General features: G+C 43.9%; 1 protein-coding gene across 1 annotated transcript in view; it reads right to left on the bottom strand.

Moving 5' to 3' along the window:
- The window catches only part of CUNH20orf196 (chromosome unknown C20orf196 homolog), a 48,027-nt gene extending 28,897 nt beyond the window's left edge, over positions 1 to 19,130 (bottom strand). Inside the window, exons 1-4 of the mRNA XM_017818834.1 lie at positions 19,044 to 19,130; positions 18,549 to 18,628; positions 17,736 to 17,849; positions 15,663 to 15,832 (exon numbers count right to left, since the gene is read on the bottom strand). Of these exons, the coding sequence (XP_017674323.1) occupies positions 15,663 to 15,825 (163 nt within the window). The 5' untranslated portion in view covers positions 15,826 to 15,832; positions 17,736 to 17,849; positions 18,549 to 18,628; positions 19,044 to 19,130. The remainder of the gene's footprint in view (positions 1 to 15,662; positions 15,833 to 17,735; positions 17,850 to 18,548; positions 18,629 to 19,043) is intronic.
- Between the last annotated feature and the right edge of the window lie 367 nt (positions 19,131 to 19,497).

The raw sequence follows: 19,497 nt of genomic DNA, 5'->3' as shown, positions 1-19,497 counted from the left end.
TATTGAATCTCCTTTGTCTTAGTTTTTTGCCTTTAAGCAGGACTTGACATGCACCAAAGCACACTTTGGACATGTTTTAAAGACTGCACTGAGCTTTAGGGAATGTTCACATTAATGTTAATGACAGGAGATGTTCCCACAAACACTCACAGAGGAAAAACAGAGATGGTTTTGGGCAAAGTGTATAGAAAAAGACAGAGCTATATTGTTATAGAAAAGCAAGAGCTAAATAATCATAGTCACAATAGCACAGATGCAGAACTGATAACATTAACCTCTTCTCTAGGTTACTAACAGCAGCAAGAAGAGGCAGAGACAACTATATTAAAATCTAGTGAGTTATGACCAACCAGATATAGTTCTAGATACCGTTTAAGTCCTGTAAGTAGCTTAGCTCTTGCCTAATTAGCTATGTTTGACAACATGCACTAAATGGTAACAACCTATCTGGCAAGCCCAAGCATCACTCAGATCTATGGTCAATCCTGAGAAGAGGAAACAGAGACTAAAAGGTGCTACTTAGTGCACCATCTCTTGTCCATTTTGGTTCCTCTCACTGTTGCAGACTTCCCGCCAAAGAAATCTGGCACAGGTAAGGACAATACACCCTTCTAGGTGCATTATTCCACAACAACTGGACTCCAGGTAAAGCATTCTAGGCAGAAGGGCTTCTGGATTATTGAGCTGATAGTTGATATGTTTATATTTCCAATCACATACACTTTATAGTCCTGGGAGTGTTTATTCTCACAGCATTACTACTCCTTGTGCAAGTAGAAGTGCAGAGACAGAAAGCCCAGAGGGCAGGGTGTACAGCAGCGAGCTGTGCAAGCAGAGCAGTGGGGGCCTGCAGTACTCACCCAAAGTTCAAGTCCTTGTCTGGTCCCTACACTGCTGAAGAAGATGGGCCCTGGTTCTGCTCCATTGCTTGCTCCCTTCTTTTGTCACAGGTGGAAACAGTATTGGAGCCAAGGCACAGGTATATTCAGATATCCAAACTCTCCACCTCAGTTTCAAGCAACAGGCCACTTCTGTTGCTTCAGTAGTCATTAAAGCAAGAGCAGTTAGGGATATTATGGTCTCCTGAAGAGAAAAAAAATCCACAGGAACACATTGGTTCCTCAGAGAGAAAACAACTGTTTTCAGATTGGCAATAAACAGTGTTTTGCTAAAGGAAAACCCCAGACACATTACAGCTTCCAAAACAGCAGTGAAGCCTGATTATTTTCTCATGCAATAATCAAGCGAGGGAACCAGATTCCTTCAACAAGGAAGTAACTTGCTGGCTGAGAAAAGCTATGGAGATCTGTTTGAGAGGTGAGGAGAAAGGGAGGGCCCAGCTATTGCCTGGCAGGGCTTCAAAAAGCTGGGAAGGTTCAGATTAAATACCTCCAGCAAGGCTGCTGAACCAAAGCAAGCCTCCTGCCTTCTCTCAAATTTCACCACCCCACTGTTTTGGGATTACTCTGATCTTAATAATACCTGCTCCAAGATCCCACAGGAAGTGAGATGAGCAGGATCTTGCTGCACAGAGAATTGTAGTATTTCTAAGGAGGCCAAATTTGCCTCTAGCTGCAGTAGTACAGCTCTGTAATAATGCATTTCTTTCCATGGCTTAGCTACAAAGAGCAGCTAAGTTTGATCATTACATATTCATTTAGTACCAGTTTAAAAAGGCAAATTCTGGTTGTAGTGTACAGCTGAAAAAAGGTAAACCGGCAGGATAGACTCCTGCCAGATCCTCTCTGAAGGATTTCCTTCTGAAATTATCTTACTCTTAAGAAGTGGTAAAACTGGTTTGTTTGTTTACTTAAGAGGAGGATTGAGAGTGTGGAAACCATTGATATAATCCCAGAAAGCACTGGCTGCAACACTTCAACACAAACACAGTTAGACATTGGCATCTAGAAACAGCACAGGGTTTTGTTCCGTGCTAGAGGAAGGAAGATTTTGGTAAACTAAGGATGTAACAAAGCAGGTTACTAGATGGAAGTATTAAATCCAGCCACATGCACTTTTTAAAGATGGACTGTTGCCTGCAAGATACAATTAGGTTTTACACCCCCTCATTCTATGACCAACTCCTAAGCATGCTGCAGAGACAGCAGTCAACTAATCCATAACAGAACATGAAAGTTCACCTACAAATATTTCATTGCCAGCTATTGTTAATACGAGACAAATAATGAAGAATTTAAGCGATTGAATATTTTGTGCATGTGTGTGGGAATAGCACAGCCAATTTTGTGTGAAGAACTTCATTTTCCAACTCATGTTCGCCCTCTTTCACCACATGGTCTAACTCATCCTGGTGGGTATGCATTTCACACTTGCTAATTATGGAGCATGATGCTTACATTCTGAGTATCACATCCAACTATCAACCTCATTTTTGCTTTTAATCTACTGCAAAAGAATGATTTCCTCTTCTTTCTCTTAAAATAAAAAAAAATCACAGCTAGAGCCTCATCAGAAATAAATCACTTTCCCCATTAACTGTCAGTGGATTGTTGAAAGCTAATTGCAATATGTGACTTCTTAACAAAGCAAACGTATTCCCCTTTGTATTCCACAATTGCTGGGTTAAAGAACACTAATATTTCCTTCCATTCAGTCCAACACAGGAATGAAACCCATGGTGCAAACCCAGGGTCTCAGCCACTATAGCTCACTCCACTTCTGGAATGCTGTCACAGGCTCTGCAGATGATTCACACACACACAAATGCTATTAGACACGTGCCTCATATAGAACAATAATTAGCAGCAATACCAAACATCCGACCACAAAGCACTGGTGCAGCACAAAATGGATCTTCTCAAGTTATTTTATTTTGCAACTTCTGTTGCCTTCATTATATTTTAATTAAGACTGCATCAGGAGAAAAATTAACCTAGAAATAACCTCACTAGACATCCAGAGAAGCACCAATGTAGAACAATGTTAAATTCAGCTGGGATTGCAGTGGTAGCTCTGTAAATCAGGTTCTGTTTCAATTCAGCACTTCAGCAGAAAGTTCATGCCTTCAAGAAATTGCTACTGAAATGTAAGGTATCATGAAACAGATCCCACTCGTGCTGCACCATGACCAGGAGTAGAGACGATATGTTTCTCTGCAATCGTTATAGACAATAACTGCCTAAATCACTGAATTCAAAATAAGTTTGTACTATGAACAGTACAGAAGAACTTGGGCTAGGCACCAAGTCAGCATATCAAGGATGAGCATTCCTTAGGTCTGTACAAGTCACCATATTTTTGATGTTTGCTATCTGTGGGTTTAGTAACAAATTAAAATACCACTGTAAAATTTACTCATACACAACTATAACCTAAGCTGTGGAACCCAAAAAACGTTCATCCCCTCCTCCAACTCTGCACTGCCTGCTTCTCTGTTCCAACAATCCCCTTCTGCTTCTGCTTTTGGGTATGTTATCCAAGGATTTTTTTCAAGTAACAGTACTTAAGAAGTACTGACTAGTGAAGGCAAGAGTTGTAGGTATTAAAGCATTGCTATCAGCTTTGCCATCTGCAGAATGGGAGCACTCTTCTCTAAAGGGGAAAGGAAGGAGGTGCCAGGCAGGATCAGATCAGAAGTATATCCAGTGTACTATGTCCCCTTCACGTGTAGTATGTTCTAGGTGGCACTGTTGTAACGGGGATCTGACAGGTGTGGCCTGACACTTGAAATTAGACAGTGATTAGCACAAGCCTTGAAACACCATCTTATGTACTCAACATCTCAGCAACATTTCTATCAGCAAGAAGTATTGACTTAGCTTGCTCTTATTACCCAAATCAATGCACAGTCCCCTTCCTTGATCCTGCTGAGCTCTCTGTCTCAATGATTTCCTGGTGCACTGAGTTTTATAATCTAATTACCTGCTGTGTAAAAAGTGCTTGCTTTTGATTCTACTACCTTTCCTTTTCCTTGTCTTCCAACACACACAGAACCAACATTCAGATTCCACTCAAGATCATTACAGTTTTCTGGATTTAAATTTCGTTAAAAAAAAAAAAAAGTGTTGTATAATTCTTTGAGATAGAAGTGCACATATAAAACAGGCCACTATGGAAGTACAAAGCCTCCATTCATCTAGAAGACACTGTAGTGTACTTGTCTCTTTTCTGGTTCTTTTTGTCTCATCTTTTCAGATTAAAAAACAATCAATCAAACAAACAAGCACGCTAAAAAACAACAACAAAAATATACACACAACACCTCCCCCCCCAAATAAAAACCAAAAAAACCCACAGGAAAATCAACCAAACAAAGAAACAAAAAACCCAAAACCCTAAAACATTTCCTGCCAGGCACTGCAGCCTGTACAAAGCTGGGACCTCCTTTAGTACTAACATCATCTTATTGTTACTTAGAGATGTATAAAACAGTCTGTAGGCACTCATGGAAGGCAGGAATGCACAGGGCTTACTTTCTTGACAAAACCAAATAATTTTTGGAATAAAATAATGTCTACAACATAGGCAGTGCTATGTTCATAAAATACAGCCAGCTTCCAAAACTCAAGCTGCCACTTGCTTCCACCTCTATCCAGAACGAACATAAACAGAGTATAGCTAGAAATGCCTCAACAGGCTGAAAAGAACATCAAGCAGCACAAAGCACAAAATACTGTCATTTTCTTGCCAGTGCTTATTATGGCAATAAATAACCAGCTGCCTTCCACCCTTCACATATATACCCTGAGCGTGGGGGTTCGCTGTAAACGCAGAAGATGGCTCATCCTGACAGCATTCCATCTGTCTGGGCAGGAGATTTTACAGGAATGTACGTGCGCCTGTGTCAGCCAGGAGGCTCAGCTACTATGAAATACACAGCACACAACACAAAGGAGGAAGGAGAGTGGGGTGGGGGGTTGTTAAACTCATGAAACGAAGGCAGAAATCAGACGCAAGAGGGCTCCAGGACAAAACTTCATGTGCTATAACCCACACTGAGGCTGAATCACTGGCTGGCCGATGTTGTTTTGTTTAAAAAAACATTGTGGATGACGGAGTGTGCTATATTTTATACTTGCAGTCTGCTGCTGAAGGGTTATGAGTCACTATTTTCTATGCTTTTATGCTGCAGTCTCATCAGTTGCACACCAGTGAGCTCAGTGAGAAAGAGACAAAAACAAAAGATGCTTGAATTAAGACACACAGAAAACTAGTTTAAATTCCAGATGCCCCACATGGAAGTGGAGGTAGGAGTCTGAGCTGTGAGGTTTAGGAATATTTCAACTGGACTTAATCCATATCATGTAGTATAAGCCAGATGTTACAGAGGAGAAGCAAGGAGACACTGAGAGCAGCATGTGAGTGTATAGGCAGGGACTAAATAACTACACACAAATCCAGGAAAACACTCCACCATGATCCCCACAATCCTGGGATTAATCCAGGCCACATCACTGCAGAGAGAAAAGACCTCCAGTCAGAAGATGGTAATGGCTGTCCAAGCAGCACTGCAATGTCCTACATTGTCAACACAGCTATGGAGCATCTCCTGCAACCCTCCAGGCACTGGATCCACCCTAAGCTCTATTCAGGCACGTGAAACAAAGGCATCCCTGCCCACAGCCTCCTGCTCAGCTTACTCCAAATCTGCCATGGAAAACTGGGTAGGAACAATTTGCATCCTCTCACAGCAGTAAGTCTGGCCTCTACACTGAGCAAAGTCCTGGGAGCATAGCAAGAAATACAGCACCAGTATAACTTTTTTTGTGCTCCTCCCTGCCACTAAGCACAGAGAATTCCCCGAAATGTGTTCTTCTGTTGCCAGTTCACAGCAGCACCTAAAGAAGCTTCAAAGTCAGGGAATAAATTCAGAAGCAATATGAGACCATGGCAATCAGGGCAGATGTATCTAGCTTTCTACTGCAGTACTTCAACAACTGCCAGTGCAGAGCCTTTTGGGTCCAATAAACTCTAGATGATTTTTCTACCACATAGTCACACTCTACATCTTAAAAAACATTTGAGTGACAGAGAGATAAGCGTAGTGAAACCTTCCTAGTGAAAAAAAGAGTCAGGCTGTGCATAAATGATCACTAGAGTAAAAGATGCCCCAAAATTAGGATTCCGAGGATCCTCCAAGGTGTTTTGTATATCAGGACAGGTGAATCTGGTAAAATACGAGATAAAACCCCTACTCTAAGAATCAGACCAAGGAAAAAAAAAAGGAAAAATCTTGAATCTTGCTACTGTGCTATTGTACAAATACTGTACTGCTTAGGCCATGAAGGTACTGCATACTTTATCTCAGTGACACTCAAAAGCACTCAAGCAATACCAGTATTTCGGCACACAATGCTCTGGCACACGTTGCTTCCTTAAGATATCCCTGTAAACTGGTAACGAAGGAACATTTTCTGACTATTTATTTAAGGGGCTGTTTTGAGCAGTAACATTGACAAATTACATAAAAGCACGGTTAAGAGTGGGAAGAACACTCTCCCGACATGTGGCATGATGGAAACAACCGTCTTTCCCTGGACTGCACCAGAGGGCAAAGCTTCTCAGTGCAACCAGCAATGCTGAGTGCAGGACAGGTGACACATGCACTCACCAGAGGATACTCTTGAGAAAATCAGGCAGAAATGAAAGCCACTGACAGCAAACCAGCGTATTTAGAAGAACTAACATGGAAACACGAGGTTTTAAAGAGACTTGAGGAGTGACATTTCTTATTTATGTGGTGTGGTGTGTATAATCAGAGCATCAAATCACCCTCTAAACTACAAACACCACTCACAACTAGACTGGAGGTGATATGCCCAGAGCATCTGAATAAATGTGTGAAGCTCAGAGTTTTTTGGAAGCTCTGTAGCATCGTTCACCTGGGTTCTCTGCCTTGAGTACAGATGTATTTCAGGCCAGTGCAACCGTACTTCTTCTCAAAATGCTGGGTGACCCACACAGCACCACAACACCAAAGAAATATCCTAGCAGGCTGGCACAGGATGGTCTCAGCTTGGCTTTCCAAGACAGTCTGCCCTTTTTCATTGTTCTGCCCTTGCCTGACATCCTTCATGATTTAAATTGCCATTTTTAAGCGATTTTCACAGATCTTTACCACCCACACATAAATGATGCAGCTGAGACACCAAGGCACACTCTGCAGAGAGCAGGGAAGGGTAATGCTTTTACGTAAGATGTCACCAGAGGCATTTCATCTTTTGCCACTTGATAGCTGCTCAGCACAGATACAGACATCTTTGGGTCATTTTTGCATTATCTGCACTACAACAAGACCATGATGCAAAGAGCAACTTTATTATCCAAGAAAGGAGCCAACATCTGGGAATCTCACAAGAAATCTAACATTGATAAAAAAAAGCCATGAACAACTGCCCAGGTAAAAGAACAGTCGCACCCCTATGCCGCTTTCCACAGTTATTTCAATTACTTAAGGATTCGAGGCTTGTACTTTCATTTCTCCTCAAGAAAAAATAAAGTATTTTGTGGGTGCATTTCAGCTGTACAGCAGTTCTTGCACTCCAAAGTAAATGGAACCACTCATGCACACACCAACATGTTCCACAACTGCTATTACTGTATTATTGTAGCCCTTTTTATAAAAATGACTACTCTGGCTTACAGGTCTCAGGATTGCTTTGTAGCTTCTCTTCTCCAGCTGCTAAGGAAAACTGGGAGTTTTGCTGAAATTGTTTCCTACAGATGTTTTCTTCCTCAAAAGAATGAAAAATTGGACAAGTCTAACCTGGACACTCAACAGCAGGGTCTGCAGGAGCTGTAGCTGAACCCCTTTGTGTTCCCATTCTCCTCTGTGGGCTTTGTCCCTCGTGTGATGCTTATGTCTGTGAATCTTTTAATGCAAACTTCTTGCATGGTTTTAAAGCTAAAAACACATCCTAAAGGTTTTGTGCTTTGGGGTTTTTTTTCTTTAAAAAAAGGAAACCAAACCTTTTTCTCCACAGCAGTAAAGTGAACTTCTTTCTTTGCCTCTCAATGTTTCAAACATAAAGCACCAACTGTTCACAAATACACTGAAATCTGGTCCATATTATCCTTGTTTAGACACATAACAGCACAAAAAAACCAACGGAACTCGGAATATTGAACTGCAAAAAGGATCCAGCACTTGCTGGATTTCACATCGGAAAGAAGAGAGGAAGGGAACCAGACATCCAGCCTGCTGAATGGGAAAGAGGCATCTCCCAATTCATGTGTTCATCTCCAAGACCTGCTCTTAGGTGTCACAGCTTCTACACCAGATCATGGCGATAATACTGTCAAAGTTTTGGTGCTGTAGAAGGGGTCACTTTACGAAATCCTCTCCTGTGAGTCTCTGAAGAGAGATTCTCAAAGTTGCGAAAGAACACAGCAGAGAAGGAAAGTCTGTCTTCCTGCAAAAGGGCCCTCCTGCAGAGTCTGCAAAGAAGCCTGGCAGTAAAAACAGTAACTATCGTCTCGTACTGCACACAAGTGCACCCAAAATCACCACTACGCCAGGAAAGCAGAGGACATTCTCCCAGCCCTCTGCAAACTGCTTGGTGAAATTTTATGGATACCTGGATCTAAACAACACGATCACGCTAAGCATAGTCACTCAGTGGTAAGAAGTACATCTACGGAAGGCTATTCAGAAATTCAGCATGTAAAAATGTAACTTGTCTGAAAAAGAGGAAACGTATTGAAGTTAACATGGTAACCCAAGGCGACGGGTAAAGAAGGAATGCTGCTCAGCTCCCACACACCTACAAAATATTCTCTACTTCAATGGAGATGTCATTGCTATCCATCTTCCCAATCTCTTCCAGCCCCACAGTTATATCAGGGACTGCTCCTAGAGCTTCTCAGCTCCAAAATAATGACAAAACTAACCCAAACCTACTAGCTAGTGATTAAACAACAGAACCCATTTTGCACAGGATTCCTGGCCTCTCCCTCAACCTCACTGACAGTTTAATTTCCTTTGATGAATCCTGCACTTTCATTCAACCCATACCCTTTCTATTGGCACTTTAGTACTTTTGCACAGAGCCACAATAATGCTATAAGGAACAGAGCTGGGCAACAAACTGTTCACTTTCATAGAACAGAGAGGTGCTCTGAAGCATTAAAGCCTAAGAGGCAAGGTCACGTCTCATTTTTTCCCTTACTGATGTATGTAAGTGCTCTAATTCTCCTAAAAAAGGACTAGTTTTCTTCCTCACACTGTGAAAAACAAAGCACTGCCCGTTTCTCTTCTAGGATTTATTTTTGGCTGGATGCTTTATGTAACATTTTACAAAATATGTAAGACTTTCAGTGACCCAATGGTGCCAGCTGCTTTGTTTTGTGTGCTGTGCAGTTTCCCTGCATTCCTTTACGTAAGGTAGCATGAATTCCACCTTGCAGCTTCATTCAATATTCAACACAACCACGCCACACCGATATGGAGAGTTTACGATGCCAAACTCACCAGAGCCATGTAGTTACCTGGCCAAAGAGCCCACCCATAACTTCAGTGGAGCTGCATAATTTCAAGCCCACTGCCCTACCGGATCACACCATCTATACAAAATTATTAGCATTTGGAACATTTTACCTTTCTTTTTTCTCTTGATAAGACAGGAGTCTAAGAAAAATGTAGTATTTTCCTCACATTTGAGCGTATACTTGACTAAAAATCATCAATTAAAAAACCAAAACAAATACATTCACTTGAAAATAGGTGCTTCTTTGGTTTTGACAAGCTAAACAAAACACCCACTTCAACAAATAACTGGATGTTTATACCAGTATCAGTGATAAAAACCACTAAAACCAGAACTTTCAGACAGACTAAAAAATTTACACTCATGCCCCAAAAAAGTATAACATAATCAATATTTAAAGACTCTTCATTTCCATAGCAAAATTATATCCCAGCACAGCTGTAACTGTGACAGAAGTATTATCTGGCTGTTCCCAGGTAAAAACAAATATTTCACCATCAGGCAACATTAGCAACCTTATGCCAAGATCCATGCAGCAAACAATGAGCAGCCAACACTCCTCAGATTTATTCCCACGTCAGCTTTGGGGGTCATTTAGCAGGATTTCTCAACAGCAGTATACTGACAGGAGACTGAGCTCTGTACAGGGACAGACATCCCCAGCACTGGCTGAAAAGAACCACGAAACGCCAGTCCCCTAAGCACGGAATCAGAAATAGGTAACATTGAGCACTAGAGGGCAGCAGGAAACAAACCAAAATCAATTAAAATCCTCTAATTCCCAGAACAGGGACCACGTTCTTCATCAAGGCCAAGGCAGTTAAGCACCGTGCTTAACCAATTTCAAATCAACTGATTGGTTTAAAAAAAAAATTATTAATTCTGATGTTGTTTGGGACCAGAGTTCAAACTGAAGTGAGTTTCCAAGTGGGAGAGTATGTTAACTTCCTGCAGTCAAAGGAGACTCTTCGCATCACCACAAAGCACCTTTGTACAGCACCCTCCACTTCAAATAGAGCCAAAGAGTAAAATATTCTTAGTGTGATCTATATCTTTCTGGTAAAGGGAAACGATGAGAAGTTTCTGTACCTAACCATGGCAGCCCAGAGTGGAAGTACAAGCCTTTCTAGCTCACCTTTGCCTCAGTCTGAAAGTGATTTAAAATAAAGTATCACGCACGTTTTGGATTTACAAAGTTACAGAGACTTCTCAAAGAGACTGTATGTAAAGGTCTTTAGCCTTCAGGTTGTCTTCAGCATGGCCAGACAAAAAGCCATTTTGGAAATTTTGCAACTTTTGGTAGCTCAGATGGCCAAGCTGTAATTTCTATACCAAGTAATGAACACTTGAGTTCTGGGCTGAACTGAACCTCCAAGCACCCATCAAGTGTCAACCTTGGAAAGGTTGCTGCTGACATGCCAAAGTCCACTCCTTTCATTTTCTCCCTTTACGTCAGCACTTGTGGACTCGTGAACTCCCGCCAACAGAAAAAGCACGGGCCACGCCAGACTTCTAAAGTAAACATAACCCATTTCTGCAGAACACATTAAGCAACTGTTGACAGGCCAGCAGACGTGGCAAACAGGAGAAAGCATTTAAGGACAAGTCAGAACACATGTACCAACATTAGCACCGCTCCCCAGTTCCTAATAAAAGACACACCAACCCACCACAAAACCAGGCATGTAAGTTCTGTGGCAACAGGTTGATAATCTCTGTTTTGTTTTTACATAGAAGCTTGGTTGACTGAAAACCCAGAAAGCAAACAGAACAGTCCAAAAATCATTATGGCTTTTACTTTTAAACTGGAATAATCTTGTGCTCAGTCCTCTTGATTTGAATGGCAATTTCAGTAGCAGTGCCATGGCCCAGGCTCACTGATTTGCCTGAAGCCATTGAGTCTGTTCCATTTTCCCCAAGCTCTCACAACTTATTCCACATGAACTATTTTTGAAGAAAGCCTACAAACCCCTCACAATTGATCAGAAAGAACCTACAGCCTGGCTACACAAAGGGAAAAGTGATTAATACTTTAGCACTACTTCTTTCAGAAACCACCATCCTGCAAAGACTGTAACCCCCTGTGAAAGGCAGGGCATGTTGCAGACACTGTATCTTGGCTGTACTTGTGCTGCTGCCTGAAAGAGGAGCTGTCCCCATCTCAGCCACACAAATATTCACGTGGCTGCCCAGAAAGCTGGGCCAATTCCCTGAGCTGACTTCTCATGTGGCCACCTATGTACCAACACTAAGGATTGACCAGGAATAATAAGCACAGTCAGAGGCAGCCTAGGATTCTCACCGCATTAGAGAGGTCAGGGAAGTCTATGGAAAACAACTACAGGTAAGCCTGGGCTCAAACTAGAAGAAAACTACAGGAAGAGAAGCAGCGCTTTTGGAGAGGCAACTAAAGGTTGAACACCTCTATCCTCCCAAACTGGCTTTAATTCATTTTGCTTTTTTTTAAAAAAGCTAGCCAGCTTTTAGATAATTGCAGGTCTCCTCAAGCCCATGGTAAACTCTGTGTTCCTTTACCACCCCATCTCTCCAGCATCATCCTTCCTCTCCTACTGTCATCCTGTGGAGGTTTTCAAACCAAGACACATCCCTCTTATTTTCTCTGTTCTTGTGGCACCCACCCCATTTTCCTCCACTGGCTGACCCTGTCTACCCATCCATTTTCCTAAGGACACAGCTTTTTAATTACTTTTCATTACAAAGAAAAAGCGATTAAGGCAGAAGCTACAGAGCAAACAAGGAGACCCATCTCCCCAAGATCATCAGCCCTAGGCAAGGGCCATGGAGGCAGATGGGACTGAGCTTTGGCCATGCTTCACACAGGAGCCTCCCAAGTGTGGTTCCACAGCTGAGCTCTCAAATGCTGCCTCCAAACTTAACAGAATTACTCCAGGGCTGCACTGACAAACTCAATTCTGGCTGATCACAGCGCATGGGTAGAGGTCAGAACCTTGCCTGAATCAACTTGTAGAGCACATCTGTTGCCTATTCTCTACAGTTTTTTAGGTTGCTAATTTTCCAGGCAAATATTATGTTTCCACTGTCCCTGGTACCCTCTGGTTCAGTGCCCTAAATGAAAAGTTACACTGTGAGTGATTTATTTGCTTTGGAAACAACCATTATTAGCTTCTTTTGAAATATTAATCTGAATAATTTAAGGCTTTCCCACACACACACCTGAGTGCTGCCTGCCAAGTAAGAACTTTTGCTGGCAATTTTTCTTAATCGAGAGGAAGTAGTAAGATGTTCCTGCTGAACTCTGCAACTGAGTGATGTAGATTAAAAAAATAATAAACAATTTATTTTTAAAAACTATTTTCCATTATGGAGTAAAAAAAGATAAAGCACACTGAAAGGTCCACTGATCCAATTCAATTTTCTCAGTCTATCACCACTTACACACTTAAACTCACTATGACAACAAGCTAAAGGTCTGAATGCTTGTTGCAAGAGTAGAACCCTCATTTCCACACAAATCATAAAACCACTCATTTATACAGAACTTAGAGATTTAGCAGCATTCCTACAGGACTACTTGTTTTCTTGCCCAGGGATGCCTGCTGCCAGAAAGTCCTGTTTTCATGGCTAATGGGTACTATCTTCTATTACCAGTGATGGAGCCTCTTTAGGCTAATAAGACCTATTATGAGTGACTCAGACACCGGGAATACCCCCATAACCACTTCCATCTCCTGAGGCACTGATGGCAGGGCATCTTAGTCAGTCTCAGTCCAGTTCAGCGGCAGATGTCAGAAAACACAGCCTGTCCCGCAGTCTGTTCCTTTCCTAAGGAAGCTGTCACGTTCCCAGAGGAAATGTTTTTGAATCATTAAGGAAGATCCTCGCCCCGAACAGAAACCTTTCAAGTTTGATGGGAATACTCACCATCCGTCCTGCCCAAGCCCCAGGATGCAATCTTCTGGTCACATAACCTATAGCCACTCCTGCTCTCCTCGCTTACGTTGTGTCACAGCAGCAGTTCTCAGGGTCTCACGAGAAAACAAACAAGTAAAGGAGCTTCCTTTCCCAAGATACATTTGACAGAACTTGCTTGTCCAAGAACATCTGACACAGGCAGATTAATTTTAAAAGCCTCCTCCTGCCTCTTCTGCCACACTGACCAAACTCAGTGGCTTAGAAAGCTGAAGTTGCATCAAAAGAGAGAGTTCAAGAGAGTATGTATATTGGTTTGATGGTGTTACAAGGAGACAGGAACCAAGATATTCAGAGCATGAACTGGTTATGCTGTGATACTTGGTTATTTCAATCCCAGGAGCACAGAGTAAGGAACCATTGTACAGCATGCATCCCACAGTTATTTCCAACTGGTTTCAGTTGTGAGCAATCTCTAAAACAAGCAAAAAAGGAGAGGGTTCATGGGCCTAATCTGCCCTCCTCAGCACAGCTGGAATCCACACTGATATCAGGGGGTGCTGGAGACAGCAAGGAGGCAGGATGTGGCCTCTCAGCATACCTTGAGACTGAGCTTCTGCTACATATTCCACACGTGCACCATTAATGATTTGCCCAGTGCTGTCATTTCCACATGTCACTTCCACTAAGCCTCAGAACACTCTTAGGACTGCTAACTGGTCATGCAGTTCTGTGCACCCCATTCCACAGAGCAATCAGGTCCACTTGTCCTGAGCCACACTAAATGGTGCCTGTGCAACACACTGCAGGAACTGCCTCACAGCTCCCAGAATTTCTTCATACCTGCACCACAGGGCTTGTGAAATCTGAGTAAACAAATGCCTTCGAGCCTGTCTCACTATCAGAGGAACTTCTCCATCCTCCTCTCCCACAACAGAGGAAAAGGCTTGCTCAGGGCATTCCTCATAGTGATGGTCATTGCACTCATACACAAACAATAAAGCAAAACCTCAAAACAGAGGCCCTATTGCTTTAATGCAACGTGGATCATGGAATGTGATAGGTATCACGGTTTAAAGTAGAGGTTAAGAGCAGAAGATTTTCATCATTATTAACATAAGATGTGTGAATTCCTGGTCTGCACAGCAAAACCAAAGCAAGGCTTGGTATTTACTGTTTGCAGATTTCATTACAGTTCTGGATGTCTCACACCTGGTGGTGAAGACAACTGAACAGGCAAGTAGTCAACATCAACAGAGCTCATTAGTTGGTAGATCCCACTGCTTGCCTGTTTAGCATGCAAAAATTGTGGAATTCCCACTGAAAAAACTCACCTGTCAGATTCCAAGCTAGCTTCTTGGAAGCAGACCAAAGAAAACCACCCAGTGTCAGAGTAAGAAGGAACTAAATTCTACTTTTACACTACTTAAGATTTTAAAGCAACCAGAAATGTCATCAGTGATGTTTCACTTGCTAAGGTGTCTTGACAAATCCTCTCCACACATTATTTGCTGACCAGAATTTATTTCCCTCCCCAATATTAAATATAATTAATATATAATATATATTTAATATATTTAATATGTTAAATATATTAAATATACAACCTTCATCCCAGACAGCATGAATATAAGGCAAGAAATGTCACTGGGCCATTTCGATTTCACCTTTCTTGCCATGTACTCAAGCTGACTGGCCTGAGGGCTGTAGGACTGAGCATGTGTCAGCTTATCATCTCAGATACACCACTACTCCCAAGAATGGGCAGTAGTGGCTGACCTAAAATGATATTTCTGCTGGAATCAGCCCTCTTTCAAGTGAGGAAACTGCTGCCTACCAGGAGTTGAAATGAAGTTCTCATCACACTCATGTCATTAGCATAAGCAAACATTCAGTTATAATTTTAAAGTAATGGGCTACAGAGGCCACATCCTGAGTTCATGACTGGAAGATACATGATGAGCACATGAAGAAGATAAGGAAAAGTTTAAGAACTTCTTACTGACTATGGTAATATGTGACATTATTTCCTGCTGATGTCTGAACGACTGCTCTGTGGATTAGTTCAAGTAACTCCTTCTGAGAACACATTACACATGAAGAAAGAGTGTTGTAAAAACATTAGCAGCTGAGAGTATCCTCTGAACTCCTCTTCTGTGTCTCATCAGCCACACTGTATCTGGGGAGCTTGAACAGACTGTACTTTTGCTAAACTGTGTTTTAAAAGAGGCAGATGCACCAGTACCAGACTGCAGTTACCTAGTCACACAACACACTGCCTGAACCGGCTAAAGAAAGAGCATGTGGAGAAACAGAAGCTGTTACCTGTGGGCAGAGAGGGAAAAGCATCCACAGAACGATAAAGTTCCTCAGTGTTTTCAGTGCTGCATGGAGGCACAAAGAGCTCTGCCAGGTCACAAACAGATGGAAGGTCCAACACACTGCTCTCCTCTGAGTTAACACTTGGTGACATCTCTGTTCCTTCCATGGTCCCACTGCAGACATAAATGCAACTGAGCTGGGTTTTTACAGCATGAAAATCTAAGCAGAAGTCAACACAAATGATTTGGCATTTTTGTACCACTTTATGAGCTGTGAGAAATTGTTTTAGCACAATTATATTTCATTTAAAAAGAGAAGCGCAATTTTAAAGATGTAAAGAAAGAAAAACAGCAAATCCTAGAGACAGCAGCCCTCAGCCCTAAGTAGGATAACTAGGAGTCCACAATAAACCTGGCTTTCTTAGAGGCTTCCCAGAAGTACAGACGCAGGCCCCAAAACTAGGAAGCCATGGAGTATATGCCCTCCACGGTGGGCAATTCAGAAGGAAATATGTTCTACAGGGTCCCTTTCTACTGATGCTTCCAGAAGTCCCAAGTTAAACCCACTCCTCTTGACTATGTTCACTGGCAGAAAGAAAAAGCATCTTAAAACTTGGTAGTCTCAGTCTCACAGGGATGGGAAAGACCTCCTGGTGTGGAGACACTCGGGCAGCTATGTTGTATACCCTGTGTAAAACACTTTGGAAAGCTTTGGTTGAGGCATCCCCACACCCCAACATCCTTCTGTCAAGAGTCCTCAACCCATCTACCACCACAGAGGGCAAGAACACACAGCTGGGTGGAGAGCAGGACAGGGCTGGTGCCACTCAGCTCCACATCAAGCGCCACAGCGGATGGGCAACTCTTCTGGAGAGGATGAAACTAAAGTGTTCCAGTCCAGCAGCTCCAAGCACAGTCACACAAGTGTCTGGGGCAGAAGAGAAGTGAAATGCAAAAACTTGGGAGGGCAGGAGCTCCTTCTATTTCAGTAAAGAGTGACAGGACAGAGGAACCAGATCCAGTGGTCAGGAAATGGCCTGTGACCCGGCAGGCTCACATTTATCTTCTCTTCCATAAAAGAAGAGGACAAATTCTTGTCTCGGGGTTATTATCAGTAAGGAATGTTACAGGCCCAGAGGGCAAAGAAATCCCCCGAAAGGATTAGTACTGGAAAATAAAGTCAATACCCCCATGAGAAGATTTAAAAAAAACCAAAAAAAACCCCCACACAAAACCCCCACCACTCCTCAGGTGTTTCTGTGTTGAGTAAACTTTTAGCTAAGATGCACCTCTGACCTTTCAAAATGCTGACCAACTCACTGATGAAGAGATTGGCAATGTTGGCTGTAATACCAGAGAAGAACAGCTGCCTTGCCTTGGAGGGACAAGGTCCATGTATTCACAGGAAGTTTCCAGGGAAAAGGGAGTGGAAGGTTAAAACCAAAACAAAGTACACAACCCTCTTCCCTAGATCAGTCACTGCAGAAGGAAGCTTCTCCTCCCTTGCTCTTCAAGTCCCAAAACACAAACAATCTGTGCACAAGGAACATATAGAAGGAGAAACTTTCCTCACATATTGTGTTCATGATGTGTGCTACTTTTTAAGTACAAGCATATTTTAGAGAACTGCCTATTCAGTCACTGGTCTGGAAAAAAAAACCAACTAAAAAACCCCCCAAAAACCCACACCAAAACTCCAAGGAATTCTCTCTCTCCAAGGGTAAGTAGCAAATTACAGCAACAGGAGCTGCTGGTGTGATACCAGATTGCCATTGATGGGGCTGCAGTAGTCCTGGCTGTCTCTGTCAGCTGCTGTGCTGGTCTCCTTCCTTGTCTTGCCACAACAGGACTAACAACATGTGCAACCATGTTTTGATCAGGTTTAAATAAAACAAACCAGCTGTATAAAAAAAAAAAAAAAAGAGTTTTCCCCTGGATGAGCTCCCTCTAGATCTCCTAGGTCAAGTACACAGCAGTCCTACTCCCAAAAGTGATGGTGAGACCTGTTTGTGAGAATAGGCTCAGCCCCAGGCCTTCAGGCATATGAAAGAAAGGCACTATTATCTCTGTGCCATACCTGGTTAAGAGCACTGATATGCAAACAGTCCCCTTGGGCAGAGTCCAGGAGCAAACACTGTTACTGCTTCAGGATTCCCTCATTATTCCTTCATGGTTTGTCAATCCCATCTTCCTGGAATGAAACAAACAGGTCAGTTAGATGCTTCACATCAGCTGACTTGGCTGATGGACAGTGTGATCTTTCAAAGTACATATGCCAGCCGATGTCAACAGTCAGTCATCACGTACACCCCTGTTTCTTGGGTCTGGCACAGAAGAAAAGTTTTCATAGGAATCAGAGACAGCACATCTAGTAAGGCCCTGTAATGCTTTTGACAGCAGTGGAGACCTCCTGGAAAAGGGTTGGTCTATTCTAGAAATAAAGTCAAGAGTTTCTTTACAAGAAGCCGCCAGATAGGCAGAGAAGCAAATTAAAGCTGGCAACCTTCCCTCCCTCCTGTGGAGAGCGGTATTTCCCCAACAGGTTTATCTCACAGCGCCTTGATGTCAACAGATAGTCTGTGCTGTGTCAAACCTCAGCCAGGAAACGTGTTTTAAGAGGGCCACATAACCCACCCTGTAGAGTAAACCACAGGCTCACAAAACCCAAATCCTGTTTGCCACCCTCTGCCATTACCACAGTTATTTTCAGTGAGCAACGAGGAGTAGTTTCAGGAGGAAACCGGATTTTCCTCTGGGCCACCCTCAAACGGTGGAAATACTACCAGGCATTACCCAAAGGCATGCCACCAGTCCTGCACAAGCCTTCCCGGCTGGCAGCACACCCGGAAAGTGCAGTGGATTACAGGCGGGTGCGAGGCGCTGGCCTTACCCACTGCCCCGCTCAGCTGGTTTGGGCGGATGCAGGTGAGGGGGTTCTCTTCCTCCCGGTGTCCTTTCTCTCCCCTTTTCCTGCAGGCAGACACGGAATTATTTCAACAACCGCTCCCTTGGCAGTGGAGGACAACAAGAGCAACACAGGCCGAGCCAGGCCCCCCCAACGCCGGAGCACCCCGCGGCCTCGGCCCGGCCGCTGTGCCCGCCCCCTCACCAGTCCCCGAGGAGAAACGCAGCTGCAGCGCCCCAAGGGCAGCCACACGTCTCCGAGGGTGATAAGGGGAAAGCCAAAAGCACGGCAGGGCTGTCCGGGCAGGGCCGTGCTTCCACAGCCCGCCTCAGGCCCTCCACTCCGCGGCGGGGCCCAGCGAGGGCCATCTCGCTCCGAGCCCGAAGTGAAGCGGGCAGGAGCCTCTTGGCCGCGGGCAGGCGCGCCCGGACGGCCCGGGCAGGGCACTGCGAGGCCGGCGAAGCCCATGGGGACACGAACCCGGGCGCGGACACGGCCCCGGGCGGCAGCGGCAGATGCGGCACCTCCCGGACCCGCGGGAGCGTCTGCGCAGGCGGCGGGTCCGCCCCCCCGGCGCTGCGGTGTGGGAAGGGGGGCGGCTGGATACCGAGGTGTTTCCAGTCAGGTTTTCCTCAAAGCGCGGTTAACTGGGCTTTGTTACTCTGCTTTCAAAGGGGAGGGGCTATGGTGAGGCAGCAGCGGCACCACGCCGTGCCTGGCACATGGGGTTTCTTCTCGGGCTGCTCAGAGCTTGGTCGTTTTAACACCGCGGCCGCACCAAGGCGCGGGCTGGGAAAGCCCTGAGCAGGGCTGGACGTGGGGCTGTGCTGGTGCTGCGGGGTGGAAACATCGTAGGAAAAACCAGCGCAATCCTCTCTCGGAGCACAAGCAGTTGGGTGGGCTGTGAGCCTTCCTCCGAGGGCTTACGGAGCTC

This window comes from Lepidothrix coronata, unplaced genomic scaffold, assembly GCF_001604755.1.
Source record: "Lepidothrix coronata isolate B3197 unplaced genomic scaffold, Lepidothrix_coronata-1.0 Scaffold71, whole genome shotgun sequence".
In the NCBI taxonomy this organism is placed as follows: domain Eukaryota; kingdom Metazoa; phylum Chordata; class Aves; order Passeriformes; family Pipridae; genus Lepidothrix; species Lepidothrix coronata.
This window is presented reverse-complemented; position numbering and strand designations above follow the sequence as displayed.